Below are 21,106 nucleotides of genomic sequence, written 5' to 3' on the forward strand. Positions count from 1 at the left end.
GAGGTATAGGGAGCAGCTGGGCTCAGATATAAACAGGGTTCAACAGTGAGCATCACAATAGCCTATATCGGAAGAACGCTAATAACAACCCAACAAGCATTTGCAATGCAATAGGACTTGCATTTACGAGAGACCTATTGCATTGCAAATGATAGTCATCACGGACAACGGGGGGAGGGTGGTGGGAGGAGGCACGGACAACAGGAGTGAGGGGGAGAAGGCACGAACAACAGGAGTGCGGGCGGGGGATGGAGAGAAGGCACGGACAACGGGAGGGGGAGAAGGGGGCAAGAAGGCACGGACAATGGGAGTGCGGCTAGGGGAGGGGGTGAGCAGGCACAGACAACGGAAGGGAGGGGGAAGTAGTGAAGGCAGTAGGAGAACCTCATTAAAGAAAACAGAGCTCACAGTCTAAATAACACGTACCGTGTAACACTCGAAGTAAAGTGGCCAGTAGCCATGGGAGGATACAAATGACGACATGGCTGTAATAAGGAGGGACTAACAAGCTAATAAACCAATCCAAAGGCAGCATTTTTAAAGGACAAAGACACAAGCTAATGAAAAATATGGGCAAGGGAGTGGGCGGGGCTTCTCTCATGTACTGAACTACAGCAGTTCTTCACCAGAGCAGTGCTTGAGCGCTGACTCTAGGCTCGACCCAACAATAATCTAATGAGCAGAGCTGTTAGCCTCTTGGAAGAAGATAAAATAGGGGTAATATGTGCATACCTCTGAAGTCGTCCTCTTTGTTAAAATCAACACTGATCAAATCATCCTGCAAAGAACTTTTTACATCATCTGCAGCTCCATCGAAGTTTTCGTTCTGCCAAGTCTCAGGTTTCAGATCCGAAATGTGTAAAGTTTTTACAAAAGTGTAGGACTGGGCAGCGTCATCTGCCTCTTTCATCTGCTCAGCCGGCAAAAGTTCTTCCACTCTTATAACAAGACAGTCTGCTTTTCCATTAGTGTCGTCTCCTGAAATAAGTTCTCCCCTTTCTCCTTTGTTTATAGAATTTTGAGTTTCGTCACTGTCTTTTTCTTCGCTTGAAATTGCTGACTCATCTAAAGCTAACACATAGAAATAAAGAATTAATTAGTTCATTTGTCAAGACTTCTTTCTTTTTAATTGGTCAGTTCACATTTAGACACACAGTAATGTAACCATGCACAACAAACAAAGGCAGCCCTTTAATAAAGTTTGCCGGAGACAAGGGAGAACAATGAAACCGAGATCCACCAGATGCTATTGATGAAAATGCACTATATAGTTAATGACTACTTCTGTAAAGTGAAATGTATCAACAAAGTTGCATATCCCAACTCTTACGAATTAGCTCGAGAACCTAGATTCACCTCAGTGACCACTTGATCCTTCAAATAGAATAGAGAGGAAGCCACATCTTTCAGCTACCTAGAAACAAAACCTTACAGCAGAAATCTGGCGCTGACCATAAAAGCACCCTCACACTCATGCAAATCAGAAAGAACCTGCAAATTGATTTGTTTGTGGATTTGACTGTTAAAGATAAAACAAATCCAGAGGGAGCATTGTTCACTTCCTTATACAATTGTGTTTCCCTGCTCTTCTTTACCTTGCTCTGTCTCATCCCTTCTTCACTACGGCTCTTTCTGCCTTGGTAAGGAGGCTATCATGTAAGAATACTGAAGCTTGAAGCTTGCTGCTGCACTGTGTAGTAATATCAATATGAAATGGATGAGGAAAACAGAAAAAGCTTAATCTAACAAGGTCTAAGGAACATGCAGATGGACATAGTAGACATAAAACATTTTAATGAATATTTACATTTTTTTATTGCATGCTAAAAAACAACAATGAAGAACATTTTGTGTTACACTAAATATAGTGCACCACCCTGCAAAGATATGAGTGTAGAAAGTGAGGAGGCAGCAAGTGAACAAGCCAATCGCACAGTTAAGAAACATAGTCAACTACTGTGCAACGGGTGACGTGCAGTAAATAAAAACCTGAACCATTGACAGCATAATTTAATCAATAGTCACACAAACTGGGTCCTATGGGCACAAATGTGCTGTGCCATGGGGGAGCAGAGAGTACTATAATGGCGTTCTGGGCTCATAAATCTGCACAACGTTTCCTCCTTAACCTAAACTTCCAAAAGTAACATCTTTGGAGGAAAATGTGTTTGGCAAAAGGTATTTATTTCAGGAAGCCATTTACTTTTTCTAGGATCCTCCAAGTTACATTATCTATCACATAGTTCACCAGGAAGAAATGGAGTGAACTACAACATCATTCCCAGTCCAAGATGGTGGGTGTTGTAGATTCTAATGGCTGCTTTTACTTCAAAATGGTTCATGTACTTCTTGTGATGGGTCGTCTTATTTTCTGGAAACCTTTATGTCCAACAGTTCTCAAAGAAGAGACAGAGCTGGACAATATCATCATTCCCAATCCAAGATGATGAGCACAGTGAATTCAAATGGCAGCTTTCCAAACCAAGATGACTCCTGTACTTCCTGTGATACCCCTAATTTCTCTTTAGGATACGAGGCTGAACAATTCAAGGCAAGGTGTGCTACAACACAGCTGATAGTATTTTTTGTCACTTTCTTTACCCCTTTTCTAGATTTTTGTACCATTGTGTTTTTTCCTTGGCTTCAAGAATCCTCCACATTTCGTCTGATTCTAGATTCTTCTCTATTCATTCCTGGGTAGTTTGGCACCCAGGTTCTCATCTTTGCATCAAATGCTGATCTGTTTTTATGAGTATCTTCTTCCATCTGCCTCTGAAAATGTTTTACTTTAGGGTTATATAACAGGCCAATAATAAAATTGATTGTGAGCAGCTTTTTAAAACAATGACATGAATATTCCTGACAATTTATAAATACATTCATATTTATGCAATAAAACTGATTAACTTTATCAATCATCATACAAATACATTATAGGATCTATTAGACATGGGTGAGATCATAGCATATTAAAGTGCAGACATGCAGTAAACAGTAGTTCCATTGTGCAAACAGATTATGGAAGTGCATCAATAATGACTAAAACAGGGCAACTTCATTATTTACTATTCTACGTATTACCCTAGCAGCATAAACTAAATTCTACAAGAGGCCGTATAGCGCAACTAAGTAGAAAAGAAATACATTCAAGATTTCTCTTGAAGCCAAAGTTTAAAATTATGATACATCTTGAACAGTCGATAACAAACATTTTTCGGCAACAACTAAAAACGTTATCAATTGGCATAGCAGCAGAATCAACTCGCCCGATATACAAATTATAAGGGCCTGGAGAGCTAATCTGACCCCAATCTTCAGAATTAGGGGTTTTAAAAGGATACGCTGAATTTTAAGCAATTTAAACACACACATACTATAAGCAATAAAGATTCACGTGGCCATCCACAGAGTCTACCATTAGTATCAAGCCACTGCTGAATTCAACATGGCGTGCCCTCCTTTGTTGGGTTTATTCCCATTCTTGTGTTTAAAAATGAGTTTTTTATTTTTGCCGAGAAATGAGCAGTAAGGTATGGTTGGGTGTGTAAAGACTGGTGTGAATTAATCACATACCATGCATGATTTTTTTCAGCTAAAATATTTTTATCCTTATTAAGGGATTCAGCTTTGATTCGTTTTTTCAGGATCAATTTATAATTGGGCATTTTCAATTCATGAGGCCCAATTTGCAGGCCAATTTCCCGTAGGCAAGTTGAAATATGGGCTCTCCATATAGCAGCATAAGCAGATTTTGTTATTTCTGGCCAGTAGTTATTCACTAGGGAAGCAGGGGCGGAAGAAAACATAGAATACATACATTTCAAAAATGCTCCTTGGGACACCAAACACTGTCTTTGAAGACCAAACTCCAGTCTCATTTCAGCTTGACCCACTGACCTGGTAATCCCAACAGTTGCTTTATAGGACTTGACTACTAATAAATCCAGTAGCTTCACATCTTTCCCCAGTAATGGGTGAGCCATATGAAATGGTTGGCTGTAACTTTGCTTTCATGACTTTAAGAATATGTTCATAGGATTGGCAATACAGTGAGGTTCGCAAACCTTTAAGAGCATGAATTAAAGTCACATTTTTTGCCCTTAAATCTTTACTTAACAGAGACTCTATTATCAAACACAACCCCTAAATATCTTTCAGGCATATGCATCAAAGGAAAAACCGGTCGCAAACGGGCAGATTCTCAGAATCTGCCTCTTTGCAACCGGTATTTTTGCATTTGGGATGCATCATCCCAAATGCAAAAATCGCAATTTAAGGAATCTCTAAATTGCGATTACTTAAATTGCGATTGCATTTAAGGAATCCCAAATTGAGATTCCTTAAATGCAATGCATTAAAGTTAAAAAATGAGCGATTTCGCTAATAGGGGGAGCAAATTACCATGAAGTTGATGTCATTTTGACACCCTTGCACCCTTGAAATTGCATGAGCAATTTGCGAGTACCTACTGGTACTCGCAAATTGCTCATGCAATCTCCAATTCATTCCTATGGGCCTGGTGGCCCATAGGAATGAATGGGACGGCATTCCTTATTTGCGACTCGCAATTTGCGAGTCGCAATTAAGGAATGTGTAGGAATGGCTATTTTTATAGCGATTCCTACATGCATAGGCTTTTGCAATTCCTTAATTGCGATTCCTTAATAATCGCAATTAAGGAATCGCAAAAGCCTACGTTGATGCATGTGCCAGTATATGTTTTATATTCTTCAATTGGCCCAGCTCTGGCCCTCCATGAGTTAAACTTCTGTTTTGTTGTAGCAAATATGATAATTTTAGTTTTTTTTAACATTCAATTCAAGGCCATTTATTTGTATATAATCATCAAAAGCATTTATTAGTCTTTGTAGGCCAATAGGGGTTTGGCTCAAAAGGATAATATCATCAGCATATTGAAGATAACTAATTTTCACCTCACTCAATCTTGGCGAATGGGCATTAGCAGTCCAGATGTTGCAAAGAGCTGATAAAAATAAGTTTAAAAAGCAAGGAGCAAGAACACAACCTTGATTTAAGCCATTATATGTTCTGATTTTCTTTGATAAAGAGCCACCCTCACCCAGCTTGATCTGAATCCAGGTATCCGTATACTAAAGAATTATGGCGTTTAACAGTTTCCGTGGAATATCCCAGCCAATCAGTGTTTTCCATAGTAAATTCAGTGGCACTGAATCAAAACCTGCCTTTAAATCTATAAAGGCAAAATATAAATGTTGTTTTTTCAACACAGCCTGCTCTGCCAATAAAGTAAGTGCCAGCAGGTTGGTAGTGGTAGATTGGCCCTTCCGAAAACCAGTTTGATTGAGCAGAATTGTACCTTGCTGCATTGCCCATTTTTCCAGTTCTCAAAACAAACATGAGGCAAAAACTTTAGCATCAACATCAGTTAACAAACTTAACCGATAGTTAGCAGGGTTATCAACTGGACCGTTTTTATAAATAAGCTGCAGTATACTACCTTGTCATGATGCCGGCATAGTTTCCAATGTCAATACCACATTAAACAATTTGGTTAGCATTTCAACCCACATGTCAATATCGGCAGGAAACAAGGCATTAGGCAACCCGTTAGGGCCGAGAGCACCATTTGTACAAAGGCCACGTAGAAGAATAGTTATTTCATTATAATTTATACGTTCTAGGCTAATCCTCCAATCAGAAATGGTATCATTAAATTTCACAACATTTTTCATGCCCAGGCACATACCACTCTCCATATCAGTGTTTGATGTACTGTTTTTGCATAACTAGAAGACGTCTGGTTGTTTTACAGCGTGATCTACTGTGCCATACAGATTAGTAATAAAATGTACCCATACAGATTCCGATATGTTTACACAAAATGCCCTGCTGCCTCTCCTTTTAAGTTTGTTGATTACTGCCCAAAACATTTTGCATTGTTTTGTTTGGAGGCATATTATAAGCTGTTCCAAAGCCCTGTTTGATAGTTAGATTTAGCCTTCCAAATTTCTTGTTTATAAACTTTTCTTAGTACCGTCATATTATCCTTATGGACAGAATAGGATTGATGGAATCTATGGGAATAGGCACCCCCTACAGCTCTATTAAATGATTTTTTTTTTAGCTTAAATAGCTTAGAAGTGAACCATTTATTCGGGGATCCTAATAGACTATTTGATTTCGTATGATGTAGCACGACAAATTTTCCCACCAGGGATGATGTTATATAGGTCCATTTATTAATCATATTAACTGCCCCCAACTCACACTGATCACCATCCTTAATTAGTGTTTTAGCAGCTCTTATTATTTCTTCTTGTTTATCCATATGCCAAACTAACCTCTTCAGGTTGTATAAATCTTGGGTTGCGCTTCACTAAAGAATTCAATATAACTATCTGAGGATTGTGATCACTTTCTAGTCGAGGGGTTACCGTATATTCAGACAATTTTGATCTTAAGTTTTCTGAAATAAAAGAATAATAAATGATTGATCCGTGTTTAGAATATTTAAATGATGGAATGAGCCTAGATTTTTCTTTTTTTTGTTTAAATCTGTTTTTATTGTTTTAAACGAAAACATTCTTTGGCATTTGACATGACAGGTAAACAGGAATTCGTAAGCATGTGCAGGGGGTCACCCCGTACCGGGGCCAGTAACTACTGTATCATGATATGTATTCAAACCAAACTGTAATCGCTGCCCACGCCGGAGCCTGCTGCAGTCTCTGTGGCAGTTCCGGTGCAGTCTCATAAGAAGTGACAGGAGTAACCGTGCATCAACCAAGGCTCTGTGCCTGTACGCGGATGTCGCCCATGAGCCTAGATTTTTCTTTTAGCAAATTAAACCCAACCTGGTGCATTTTGTCACAACACACTTTTGCAATTCTGTTAGTTTTTCCATTTACAGGATGTAAGGAAAACAGATGTAGATTAAAATCCCCACAGACTATAAAACAGGCTTCTGAGTGCTGGATTACTAATATACTTAGGCAATGCCACAAGACATACAACTGCATAGTCTTATTTTTCCTGGCACTTATATATACATTACAAATCAAGATTAACCACTTCCACTTCTAAGTTTAGGTCAGCCGCAATGTAGCATGAGACACAGTGATTGGTATACACTGATTACCTGCAGGCTATGGGCCGGCTTTACTAACAGCCTTAATCCAGGGATTCCAGGAGCAGAAGGAGGAAGAGCGAAAAGTAAGTACCAATAGTACAGTGATTCCTGTCTAGAAAAGCTATTCTCAGGAACATGACAAAATAATAAAAGTCCAAAAGGAGGAAGCTGGGAGCGAACTGGAAAGAGGAGCAAATAAACTTACAAGCACATACATTTGCCAGGTAAAGAATGATGGAGAATTTGTCTATTAAATACTGCTCTGACTATTCTAACCTGGAAGGCATAGTGCCTCGGTCTTAGTCCCACAGCCAACACAGGGAACCATTGTCATCTTAGAAAGGGTAGAATGCCAACACTAGCAGTGAAGACTCTCTAATCTTTGTCCCTTTGGGCGCCAAAAGGGCCTTTTGTTTCATGACCTTCTTGTGCACCACCAAGCCCTGAGTCCTGTTCTTGAGTAAGGCCAGACTGTACCCCCACCCTCAGTATCCCCCCCCCCCTGTTTTGTTGAGAAACATATGATGGAAGGTCTTAACCAGGAGAGGAGAATAAACAAACAAGGTAGGTTCCAACAATAGGCCTGCTGGCCCATACCCCACTCAGTTTGAGATTTTGTAGCTACCATCTTACTCTTTGATAATTGAAAATGAAATTAAGTTCATACTCATTGTCAAATACTGATGGGGGATACGGGTAAAATGAAGTGGCATGGAAGGAGATTAATTTGAAAAAGAAACATGGAAGACTGGGTATGTGTGCCAATGTGTGGATAATGAGAGACATACTGTTACTGGGTTGATTACTTGACAATTTACAACAGGACCAGGTTTGAACTTCACATGGTATCCTGGAAGGTGTAGATGACGGGTGGAGAGCCATATGGAATATCCAACTTTGTAGGCAGTAGCAGGTCAGCGATGAAGATCAATATAATGCTCGTGGCCGCCTTTGGATGAATTCAAATGTTGTACAATGTTCTTTTTTATCTTATGGATTGATGAAACAAGTTCTTTGAGAGGGGGAACAGGCCTCAAGGGTTCTTGAGTGAGTAACATGTAAGGGTGAAATCCATAGGAACAACAGAATGGTGATGATCATAAAGAACTGTGCAGTGAATTATACATAAATTCAGCAAAACAACCCACCTACTCCAATCATCTTGATACTGGGTTGCATGGGAGATACTGTTATATGGACTGGTTCACACATTCTATTTGGCCATCAGACTGAGGATGATAGCTACTAGATGTAATTAACTTTACTTCTAAACTGCTGGAGTGGGGTGGAGGGGACACGGACACATATCTTATGGACCTACCCTAAAATTCAACCATTCTAGGCTTTGGTGCTGACAACAATAAAACAAATTGAAGGGATAAAACTAGCTGGTTGTCCAGAGATTATACTACTGGGACACCCAGCAAATGGCATTTTTATCTTAGGGGGAGGAAAGGGAGTCTCAGCTCACATTTCCTGTTAGCAGCTAAGCATTCACTCCTCACTATTAGAGGACAGAACCTAGAAACCCACAGAGTCAAAATTGATTGAAAGTAGTGGTGGCTTCTGGAGATAGAAAAGTTATCCAAAGGTGCAGAAGACGACACCACCTACTATATGGAACAATGGAGCCTGCTTCCAGAGTTTTTCCAAAAAGACTATAGTGAACTTTCTTGTCCTAAAAGGCTCCACACACTGAAAATACTAGAGAGCTCCAAACTGAATGAATATTACACTTGTCCTTAGTTTGCGGACTATGGACAAGTTTCACCAAGATAGAGCACCACAGGTGGGGGAGTAAAACTGATCAGGACAAAGGGGAACAACAGCAGTAAAGAGGTTGGCCAACAATGGGGTGGGAAGGGTTGGGTTTTTTTTCCTTCTTTTTGGAAGGATTATTTTTGAGAGTGCATGGGAGGGAATACTGTTTTTATACATTGTTGTTTGTCTGGAAAATTGACAAAATGTTAATAAAAATGTGTTCAACCCAAATTTACTTCTAATAGATGCATTGGAGTGGATCAAGATTTAGAAGCAAATTGTATCCCTCTGTCTGATGCAATAGCCCTGGGAATGTTAGCCCTGAAGATGGTAGTCAAACTAGCTCCTTCATGAAGCTTTTAGCCTAAATGTGAGATGTGGGAAGTGACATCAAGGTTATATGTGTTTGAGGGAGGTAAATTCACAATAATGTCCAAAGATATGGTTGACCATGGCTAAGAAGGACAGGGCTGATGCTGTGAGAGGCTACAGGTTCTCTACATTCTTTGAATCTAAACTGATAACACATGTGGCAAAGTACTCTTGGATAGTCTCCTCTTCAGACACCAAAATAAAAGTAAAATTAATTCTTCAGAGTGTCTATTTTAAGAATGTACAGCTAGAGGAATATTGTGACACCATGCAAAATTTGCAGTTCCTTTGCGGGTACTAACAACTTTCTTTTTCTGTAGACTGGAAACAAGCATCCTGGGACATGTTGCCACTGGATTCAAGCTAGGCTGGCTGATGCGGGGTGATACCCTGAAAGTGGTCCCAGGATGCTTATTTCCGGTCCAGGGAGGACCTGGCCTGGTAGTTCAGGCTGGACAGTTTCCATGGAGAGCAGTGTCAAAGCTGATTTGCATATGGCTGGGTCCAAACTGGGGTGATGTGGTGAGCAAAATAACGATGAATTAAACCCAGATCTGTGGCTGTGGGTGAGTGTTTGAAAAGTTTCAATACTCCGTCCATCATTATATTTTGTTATGTTGTTTTGTGCGCTTATAGCGGCAAGGGTTATGCCCAAACATGGACACCTTATTCGATGCACCACTTGATTCAAGCTAGCCTGGCTGATGAGAAGTGATACCCTGAAACTGGTCCCAGGATGCTTGTTTCTGGGCCAGGGAGGACCTGTCTAGGTAGTTCGGGCTGGACTGTTCCCATGGGAAACAGGGTCAAGACTGATTTGCATATGGCTGGGTCCAAACTGGGGTGAAGTGACAAGCAAAAAAACGATGGAGTAAACCCAGATCTGTTACTGGAGTTGAGTGTTTGAAAAGTTTCATCACTCCGTCCATCATTGTATTTTGTTATTTTGCTGTGGGACAAAATCAATGTGATTGGGCCTATCTAGTGGAAGTTGTTCTGCATCATTTTCACAAAAACATTTCCAAATTCTTGGCAGACTTGAGGGAAATCAGAATCTTTCTTATAAATAATATCTATGTTAGTCATACCAGCCCCCATGGGAAAACAATGTTGTTGGCATCTAAGGAGGGAAAGTTCAAAGTTCCTTTCAGCCATTAAAGTCCTGGACTATGTTTTTGAAGCCATATTGCACCTAAAATGATACTGAATGAAGGTGCTTCTATAACATAGGCAGAGATAGATGTACCAGCTGCCCCAATAAAAAAACTTTGATGATCTGAGCAGTTTCTTGTGTAATGTCTCTGGGATTTAACAGTGCTCCATCTACTGCTTGTATTATTAGTTCAGTCTGTTCTTTCTTCAACTTATTTCCATGTTTCCGTGCAAACGAGTAGTCTAAGAATTACATGTAGCCCCTGAATCAAGCAGAGACTCTGTGTGGTACTTAGGGTAATGAAAGTATAATTTCTATAAAAAGTGGTCAGATCATTCAGAAGGTTTTCCGTGTGAAACACTTAGTCATAGCCTGCTGCTTAAGGCATAGTGTTGAAGTTTTCCGACCGCTGTGGACAGCATTTAACAAAATGCCCAGACTGGCCACAATAAAGGCAAGTTGATTCTTTGATGTTCCTTTTCCTCTGATGTTAGTTTAGTTGGCCCTTACATGGAACCAGCAGAAGTTGAAAATGACATAGAATTAGTAGGAGTTGAGGATTTGTTAAGTGCAGATCAGTTTGTAGGACTAAATTAATGTGAGCCACAGTAGATATGGGGCTGTTCACAACTGTGGACACAGCATATCTTAGGTCCTCTCTTAGATTGAGTTTAAAAAAAATGCAGTGACTGTGTCATCCATCCACAAAGCCTCAGATATCTCTTAAGATCCTTGTCATAAAGATAATGAGCCTAAATGTGCATCTTGTTTCATCTTTGAGAAACTGAGTTGAGAAATTCTCATAATTTGCTAAACATGGATCATGCCTTGGTATCAGTAGGGTTGCCCAATTAAAGGCATCTTTGGATAAATAAGACAACATAGAGACTTTTGCCACACCTGTGGTAAAATGCTAGGACCATTGTATAAAATGCTTCTGACATTAAGCTGAACAGCACAAGAATAGCTTTGCATTTCCTTCATACCTTTCAGGAGATGCCATTAGTGATCCATGAACAGTGCATATTGTAGGTGGATTATCTGGGAAACTAGCATCATTAATGTGTGAGGTGGGAGCCAAGGTACCAAAAGTTGCTCATTGTTGCAGAAGGAGCCAGAACAATCCTACTTTGTAACTGATTTTATCTGTCCAACAAAAAAGCTTTTCCCATCCTAGAGGTTCTAAGTTTTCCCTGTGTGCTATGTGTTACGTACATCACAGCAGCTTCAATGCTACCACCTGGATCCATCTTACTTTTGACCTGGCAAACTGTCATGACCAAGGCTATATGTGGAATCTAAGCAGATAGGCCCAATTATAACTGAAATCTAAGATCCTTCACACTTATAAAAGAACAACAAGGACTTAGAATCAGGCCCTGGGGAAACAGGAGAGAATAGAATTGTAAGAGAGAAACACTGGAGAGCTTGTTCCATTAGGCCCCTTTAGCTACCTCTAAATAAATGGTATATGCATTCAAGGTTTGAAGGTGTAACTGGAAATTTAGCAAGTTGAAAATATAGTGCTTGGTATGCACTGGCCACCTAAAGACTATGGGACAGCTTTGCCATCATCCTGAATCCATGTATTCTAGATCACAAGGAGGAGGAGAAGCAAGTGGTAAGGATTAACAACTCAGTAATTCCTGCCCAGAAAAGCTACCCGCAAGAATCCAAGATAATAATAAAGGTGCAAACGGGAAGAGAGCCTGGTGCAAACTGGAACAAAGAGCGAATAAACCCACCAACACACACAGTTGCTAGCCTAAGAATAATTGAGAATCTAACCCTATAAATATTGATCTGCTTATCCTGACTACCATGTTGCCTTGGTCTGACTCCAATTTCTTACACAGGGAACCTTCACCATCATGGAACATGTAAGACACCGACACAAGCCATCATTACTCCCCAAAACTCACCTCCACAGATGCCACAAGTTGGTTACTGAACTCGAGACCAGTTCTCAAGTTACCACTGACAACCTGTTTACAATAATGCTAGTTAAGTGGCTTTAATCATCAACAATCATGGTAGACATGTAAAGTTACAGGAAACATTATCTTTGTATAAGGTTTCAAAGGTCTTCTAACCAACTATTGATTAGCTTTGTTGGAGGTGCATTTTAACATCTGACCATTTCTTTTCTATTGCATTGATAGTGTAATATCTCACACACACATCTAAGAGGAACTTCATTTATTTCAGAAACACACAAAGATTTTGTCTCTTACTCATCAACTAAGAACGCTAATCCCTTCATTTTGCTTTGAGCTTATGAGATGTACAGCACCTGTGGGGTTTCTGTATATGCATGTTATAAAAAATGTTTCGTTCTGATAAAGCCCATTTTCAAATATGCAAGTGGACGGAAACATGTTGGATGAGTAAGAGATTTTTGCTGTGTGTACTGTTTGCTTGTATAGAAGAACACCCTTTTTAACCAGATTCTCCATTTATTAGAAATAGGGCATTTTTTAATGTGAAATATAGTTACTTACCTGAAAAGAATTTTCCAACAATGCTATCTTTTATACATTTGCATGCCATTTGAGTATTCCACCATGTCAAGCTTGGAACCTTCCAGTATAAAACATGCAACATGTTATGTTAAGCAAAGCCCTGAAAGGGTCTCGTTTCTCCGGTCAGTTGATCTAATTTGTGCACACACGTCTATGCCTTGCACTGGTTTTTCCCTCTATTGTCCCCTACGCTCAGTTTCTGAGCACATCTTATGTGAGTTTGCAATACCAAGAACAAATAAAAGTAACTAACCCAATCAGAATGGTAGGGTAGCATACAAGGGAATCTATAAGACATATGTATGCTGCAGAATCACTTTTACTGGAAATTAAGCTAGCTGTCTCTAGAACTTGTTCATTAAATGATTCACATGCTATTTAAAAAGAACACCAAGTTGTAGGTACCTTGGCGGTAGATGAAAAGTTGCAGCTTCTGGAAATTAGGTTCTTCAGGGCTGGTCACAATTTTGTGGCCCGTCATTAATATGGCTTCTATATTCCCAGCTCACACCATCTATTTGTCTTTCTGGGGCTGTATTCCAGATAGTGCCTCAGAGGCATAATGAGTGCATGCTCCCCTGGAGCACCACGGTATTACAGATGGGGTTGCAGATGACTGTGTGTCCCCTCCGTTAATACTGATAGCGCTGACGCACAGGTAGGGGCAGCACTATCATGAGAGGACATTTCCTCATTTGCAGTTACATGGGGACGTGGCCCCATGCAATACAGGCAATCTCTGTTACGGATGTAGGCATAGAGGAGTGCAGTGCAGCACCAAAAGACAATGCTCTCGAAGGGTGAAGGGGGTCCCATGGACCCCTCATACATCCCCATAAACTGGTGGGTGTTGGTATTCACAGCACCTACATGCAGGAGGATCTCTGTCCCCTCTTTAAAGTACAGTTGGTTTGTTGTCTGCACTGTGAAATACAGAGCGGCATGTAAGCAGCCGCTCCGTATTTCACTGAAAATGCTGCCCCCACAGCAGGCGCACTTTCACAGTTGCCTTTGGGGCAGCGCATTCAATTTAACAGGGTGCATTGTCCCTGTTTGTGCACAGTGCACCTGCTTACATTTATATCAAGGCTTTAACAGGGACACTGCACCCTGTCTATAATACAAGCCCTGGTGCCTTTTAGCAATCTCCCCTGCAAGTGGCACAACTTCAATTGTTTTCAACGATGTTGACATCAACACGAGGTAAGGCTGACTTTAGGGGCGAGAGTCTGAAGATGTTAACGTTGAAAGCTTTGACATTGGAGTCACCATCTGTGAAGGCATGCACATTATTAGACTACAGAAGAATTTGCAGACACAAACCTGCAGCCAAGATAGACACATAGGGCCAGACATACTAACATTACGAATACCAATTTCCTAATTGCGATTAACTCTGAATTCCAATTAGGAAATTGATATTCCTAATGTATGAAACTCTTCTGAGTTTCATTAGTGATTCCTTGTAGGTTGCAAATAGACCTACCTCATGCATATTATAGCGACCCATTAGGAATCGCAGCCATCATAGGGACGGTGGCCTGCTGAGGTCAGCAAACCACTATGTCTGTGATTGATTTTAAATAAAGCAATACTTTTTTTTAATGCAGCCCATTTTCCTTAAAAGAAATAGGTATGTATTCAAACCAGAAAAAAAATGAAACGTTTAAGTTTCATTTTTTAAGAGTAGGCATTGGTCTGTGGGACCACTGCCTGCTCATAAAACATATTTTTTCAACATTCTCAAGGGGAAGAGGTCCCCAAGGGACCCCATCCCATTTGCAAATAGGTTGCCACCACTCATAAACTTGTGGTAAAGTATTACTGTTTTGCATCTGGAATTTGGTTGCAAAATGGTAATACATATACCGATTTCATATTTGGAAGGGACGCCTAAAACACTCTCCTCCCAAATACTGAATCGCTAATGCACTGCGATTCAGTTACAAGTTACAAAATATCATTTTGTATTTTGTACTTCTAAAAAAGCATTTTTCCGGTTGCAAACAGCCCGATTCTGCGAATCAGGGCGTTTGCAACCAGAAAAATAATTTGTACATATGGCTCATAGTCCAGAATGCATGAAAGAGCAAAACCCTTGCATGACTTCCATGAACCAGCACATGAGTGAAGAATCCGAACAAAGGAGACGATGGAGGGATGGCTAACTGCAAGGCATGTGGGAATATGTGTAAAAGTGAGCTCAACTGACTGATAAGAAACCTTTGTCTGGTGCTGTAGAATTGCATTGTTTAAATAACCATATTGCATTGGTTCATGCCACTTATTGCCCCTCGTGCCAGCTCCCCTCATGTTTTGTGCAGTCCCCCTGCAGTTCTGACTGGGCCCCTGCTGTGGACTTGGCTGCTACTGTCCTTCCTCCACCTTTGCCTTTCCCCGACCTGCATTGCGTGTGTCTGCCCTGTCTGCTTCTGAGTGTGTTTCCTGCTAGCCAGCTGCTTGCTGGGTTTGTGATAGTACTGTATTTCTGTATTGTGCCAGTCCAGCCTTTTCCTCCCTTGTTAGGTCAGGTATCGCCACCACGCTGTATTTCTACCTCAGCTTCGCTGCACCTGTTTCCTGCTATTTTCACTGTCCAGAGCCTAATCTCACCCCCCTAGGACCTACTTAGTGGAGAACACAGTGCAAATGGCACACCAAAGGCATACCCATCTGTGCCCGTCCATGCCTGGACCACACCCAGCGCCAGGCGCCCTGGTCCCGTGACCACCTACCAGTACTCCACAACCAAGATCCTGGCGCTGGGTGCCTCAACAACAGCTGATGCACCTCATCTCCCCGATCAACAGAAGGACCTTTCTCCCCTCGCTTTACATGCAATGCCAAACCTCCCGCTTGCACCGGTCCACACACAATAACAGCAGCCCATTGACACCCTGGACAGCTCCAGTACATTCTGCTTAACGTCAGGTCCCTCTGCAAGCATGCCACGGAAATCTGGGACACCACCACCACACTGATGTAATCCTCATCACCAAGACCTGGCTCAACCCCTCCTCATCCCCAGACATCGCCACAGCAATCCCCACCAGCTACAAGAGGACACACCGTGACCACACAAACAAACACGGAGGAGGCAACCCAAAAAAACAAACTGTGCACCTCCACTGAATACACTATCCCACCAGTCATGGAACACCTGAATTTCCAAATGCAAACCAACACAAAGACAACCATCAGAGGTACCTTCATCTATTGAACTCCTGGGCTACACCCAGGCTTTTGCAATGCCCTCAACAAATTCATCGCCACCCTAGCTATCGAATCCAAGCACTACATATTCATTGGCGACCTCAACTGCCACCTCAACAACCACAAATACTGCCAACTCCACCAACCTTCTGGAAAGCATGAGCAACATTGTCCTCATCCAGCTGGTCACCTGTCCCACCCACAGTGCAGGACACATACTAGACCCCATTCTTCACAGCCAGCTACAGTCCAGTTAGTCATGTCTCCAAACACACCTGGACCGACCACAGCATTATACACTTCACCTTCGCAAGCCCCCTGAGCACCACCACCAAACCTCAAATCGCACCACACTGCGGCTGGAACAAAGTCACATGGACACAGTGGACGTCCACCCTCAGCACCACACTTCCCAACAGAAGTTCTCCGCATGGATCTCCCAACTGCGCCGACAGAGTTGCATCCATGATGACTGCCAATACCAGCAGACTGACCAAAAACACCAGCTGGTTCACTCCTGAACTCCGGTCCATCAAACGAGAATGCAAGCGACTAGAAAGAACATGGTGCTCCAAAAAGGATCTCACAAACCTCACCCCCTTCAAGACAGCCCTCAGCATATACCACTAATGCCTCAAGGAAGCCAAGAAAATCACCCTGACAGACCGCATACAGGCCAGCACTAACCACATCAATTAACACTTCATCACTGTCAGAGAGTTTCCCTACCCCGTTACCACTGAGAACAAAACATACCCTTCCCAAGAACTCTGTGACACACAAGCCAACTACTTCCACAACAAGATATCCACCATGTATGGCAACTTCAACCCTCGACATTCTCCCCACACAAACCGACAACACCCACGACCACACGCTCACCACCTGGACACCATAACAGAGAAGACCACCACCATCATGACATCTATCTGCTCCGAAGCACCATCAGGCCTCTGCCCCCACCACGTGTTCAACCTCAGACACATAAAAATCAGCAGCGCACTCACCACCATCCTCAACAAATCCATCACCATGGCCGCATTTTCTAACCCATGGAAACACTCAGAGGTCAGACTAAGGTCAGACCCCTCCTGAAGAAACCCTCCGCCGACAACATCGAACTAAAAAATTACGACCCATCTCACTAATCCTGTTACTTGCTAAGGGCCTCAAGAAAGTCATCGACCACAAGCTCACAGAGCACCTAGAAAGAAACAACCTACTTGACGCCTTCTAATCCGACTTCCACAGCACTGAAACTGCCCTGATTGCCGCAAATGATGACATCAGATCCCTCCTCAACTGAGGTGAAGCAGCAGCCCTGATGCTCCTCGACCTCTCTGCGTCCTTCGACACCATATCCCACCACATTCTCATCAAGAGACTCCGCCACATAGGGAAAAGCCCTCAAATGGATCAAATCCTTCCTAACAGGACGGACCCAGAGATTTTGACTTTCGCCTTTCATCGCCGATCCCAGAAGCATCATTTGCGGTGTCCCCCAAGGACTATCACTCAGCCCCCACCTTGTTCAACACCTACACGACCCCACTGGCCAACATCGTCCGATCCCATGGACTCAAAATCATCTCCTATCCGGACATCACCCAACTCATCCTCTCACTGCTGAAAGACCCCACCACCACAAGAACAAATTTCTGAAACGCCATAACAGACGTCACTAACTGGATGAGGACCAACTGCCTGAAGTTCAAACACAGACAACACGGAAGTGCTGATCTTCGGAAGCAACTCCTTACCATTGGACAATACCTAATGGCCCTCAAAGCTCGGATCCACCCCACACCCACAGACCGCCCCCACAACCTCAGAATCATCCTAGACAGCAAACTCACTATGAAACCGGAAGTCAACGCAACCGTCTCCTTCTGCTTCCACACCCTCTGCATGCTAAGCAAGATCTTCAGATGGATCCCCACCAACACCAGGAAAACGGCCACACAAGCCCTCATCACCAACTGGCTAGACTACGGAAACGTACTCTGCACCGGAATCACCACCCAACTCTTCAAGAGACTCCAGACCATATTTAACACAGCCGCCAGACTCATCCTCAGCTTCCCCAGAGGGACCCATACTCCACCACAGGAACCTTCACTTGCTCACTATACAGACGAGATGCCAGTGCAAGACTCTGTCACTCGCCTACAAAGCCCTCCACGACCAGAGCCAAGCCTACATCAATCACCGCATGAACTACTACCAGTCTGCAAGACAACTGAGCTCCACCTCCCATGTTGTTGCTCATGTCCTCCGCATCCGCAAGAGCAACTGCGGAGGTCGGTCATTCTCCTACCTAACCACAAAGTCCTGGAAGGACCTCACACTCCACCTACAAACAGCTCCAAAACTGGCAGACTTCAGGAAGGGACTCAAGACCCTTCTATTCAACTAGAGACCCAGGAGACATTAGCGCCTGGAAACCCTAAGGGGTGATTAGCTCTATAAATACTGATTGATTGATTGACACATATACAGTTTCATAATTTGTTCATTCAATTTATTTTATTTGAATTCATTTATTTTGATACGTTACTTTTTCAGAAGCCATTATTTTTTTGAGAGAGGAGAAACTGTTTATTGTGAAGTGTATGCAGTATGTCTGATTACTAATGTGACACACTCACTTCCATTCTGCTAATGGGAGGGGCTATCTTTGATTTCTTAGGGTGATTCTCTATCAAACTGCAAATAGGACATTCTGCTTCAATACACCAAAAGTGACATTAGTATGTTCACCAAGGGCATAACATCTAGTGAGCAGGTAGCATTATGTTCATAATGATTGCACCCTTTTCCCATTTGGATGGGTGAAGGTGTATTCACTGGTAGATCTAAGCTCATAGCTTGTGCACCCTCCTGCAGACAGGATAAACATGGCCACAACTGCTTCTTCATAGTGATAACAAACTATATACCTCAAGCATCTGTATTGAACAACTATTTATATATTTTTGAGAGCTATAATACATTCAGCACATCTCACTCCGAGTTTGCAATTAATATTCAAGCAAACCTCATAGAAACTAGTACTAACTTTAATTACTAATACTGTGCACACAAAGATGGGTCTGCGAGTTATGTTACAAACATACAGCACAAAAAACTGGACTCCTCATCCTATGCCACTCCTTACTCCAAGTGGATTTCTCATGGACCCTTGATCTGATAGTAAAACCTAGTTCCAGGAGCAGTTGCATTCTGAAGGTTAGGTCAGGCCTAGTATTAGTGAGAAATGACAGGCTGCCAGGGCATGAGCTGTGAGGGGATCACATGCCCTCTGCTATTTTTGTCTGACTTGTTGGTGGTATAGACCAAGTGTATGGTATGGCTTCAGGATTCCAAGCCATTGGTGGTGTTTTTTTGTCCTGTACTTGCAAAGTATAGATGCAGCAAAACATAGATTTTCCAAAGAACCATGACCAAGATTTAGTGGTTCCACTGAGTAGTACAGAGCCTTATCAACTCTACCCTCCGGTGGAGTGCACAATAGATTTCGGGCACACTGATCCAAAATAAATAGCCTGTATATGACATCCACCTTGTGAGGGCAGACAGAGCATACACCGCTAATAACAGCTCTGAAGAAGTTCCCTCAAAATCACTAACATTTGGTAGCTAGGCGGGAAGGCGGGAGTCCACGAACAGCAGATTACAAGGCCAGACAAGTACGCCTCTTCGAAAGACAAACCTGATTTCAAATGTGGTGTCCCAGTTACAATGAATGGACCCCAGGACTGGTTTCTGAGCTTACACTGCAGGATGTTTTAAAGACACTCACAGACTCAAAAAGTACCCTTGCAAACACTGTCAATATAAAAATTAATTTCATAAAGATGACTAAAAGGGTTGGGTTGCAGAGTGCAGAGAATGACATCAGAAGTTTAACTACTCATACAAACACACACAAAAAATCTATTGTGACCCTGATTGAAGAAGTACAGATTTGTAACCAAAGCAAGAAAGATGCAAAATGGAGGTCAGGGAGAAGTAGTATGTGCCTGATTGGAATCACTGAGAGGGCGCAACAATCCTATATGGCACTTTTAGAGGAAACAAAGGATTTTAAATGTTGTACAACCTAAGTGGCTGTCAACATTTTGCTTAGTGGAACACATTCACCAGGCTCCAGTGCATTCACTCCCACCCAGAGCTTATTGTAAATTGCCTAATAAACTTTAGGGGCAGAGACACTGTTTTACTTGTCCGGCAAAGGGGCTGGATCCTATACAGCAATTACAGTGACCGAGGAAAAACTTTGAAGCAAAAAAGAGAAAACTTAGAGATGCCGAAATGAGATATATGATGTTTCTGGTGTGGCTGGAGGTGAGTGCTGTAGATAAAATACAGCTCTTGAATAAGCCTGAGGAGGCATGAGGTGGGATTGGCAGGAGAATTTGTGGTTGGCCAGCCTAAGGGGCCGCTCACGCTGTGATTGACTAAGACAAACTTTCTGTGAGGAATACCCTCAGGTCCTTGTGGAAGCAGGAAGAAAGGCAGGTCAATGCTTCCACAGCCATAGAGAGAGTGACTCAAGTTCCTGATCACTCAAGGAGAGATGACTCTTGGCCTTGTTGAGTATGAGAGATGAGGGATGATGCTGGGTAGAAGTGATTAAACAGCACATGGGATCAACAGCGGCCAACGAAAGGGAGCTAGCAAAGGTGAAGTTATGCTCTACCACATCAAGGAGTGATGGTGATGTGCTTTCAAATTTTGTAGGAGTGATACAGACTACATGTTTGATTAGTCATTATATACTTAAGGTCAGAGGCAGTTAACATCGGAAGGGAATATATATACTGGAAACCAATTGCAGAGTGGCAAAATGCCAGGTCTCAGTGGCATTTTGACTAATTTTTGAAGAGGCTGGTGGGCCTGCTGAGAAAGCTAAACATGTTTATTAAAGCAAAGAGAGCCAGAATGCTATTTATGGATCTCTGATATGCAATC

The 21,106-nt window shown here is 42.2% G+C and overlaps 1 protein-coding gene across 3 annotated transcripts in view; it reads right to left on the reverse strand.

Annotated features, from left to right (window-relative positions):
• The window catches only part of LOC146805541 (ATP-binding cassette sub-family C member 5-like), a 1,766,780-nt gene that overhangs the window by 542,862 nt on the left and 1,202,812 nt on the right, over positions 1-21,106 (reverse strand). For all 3 annotated transcript variants that reach the window (XM_085622799.1, XM_085622798.1, XM_085622800.1), the window contains one exon: positions 733-1,071. In XM_085622799.1, coding sequence (XP_085478925.1) covers positions 733-1,071 — 339 coding nt within the window. The remainder of the gene's footprint in view (positions 1-732; positions 1,072-21,106) is intronic.

The sequence above is a fragment of the Triturus cristatus genome, chromosome 8 (genome assembly GCF_964204655.1).
Source record: "Triturus cristatus chromosome 8, aTriCri1.1, whole genome shotgun sequence".
In the NCBI taxonomy this organism is placed as follows: domain Eukaryota; kingdom Metazoa; phylum Chordata; class Amphibia; order Caudata; family Salamandridae; genus Triturus; species Triturus cristatus.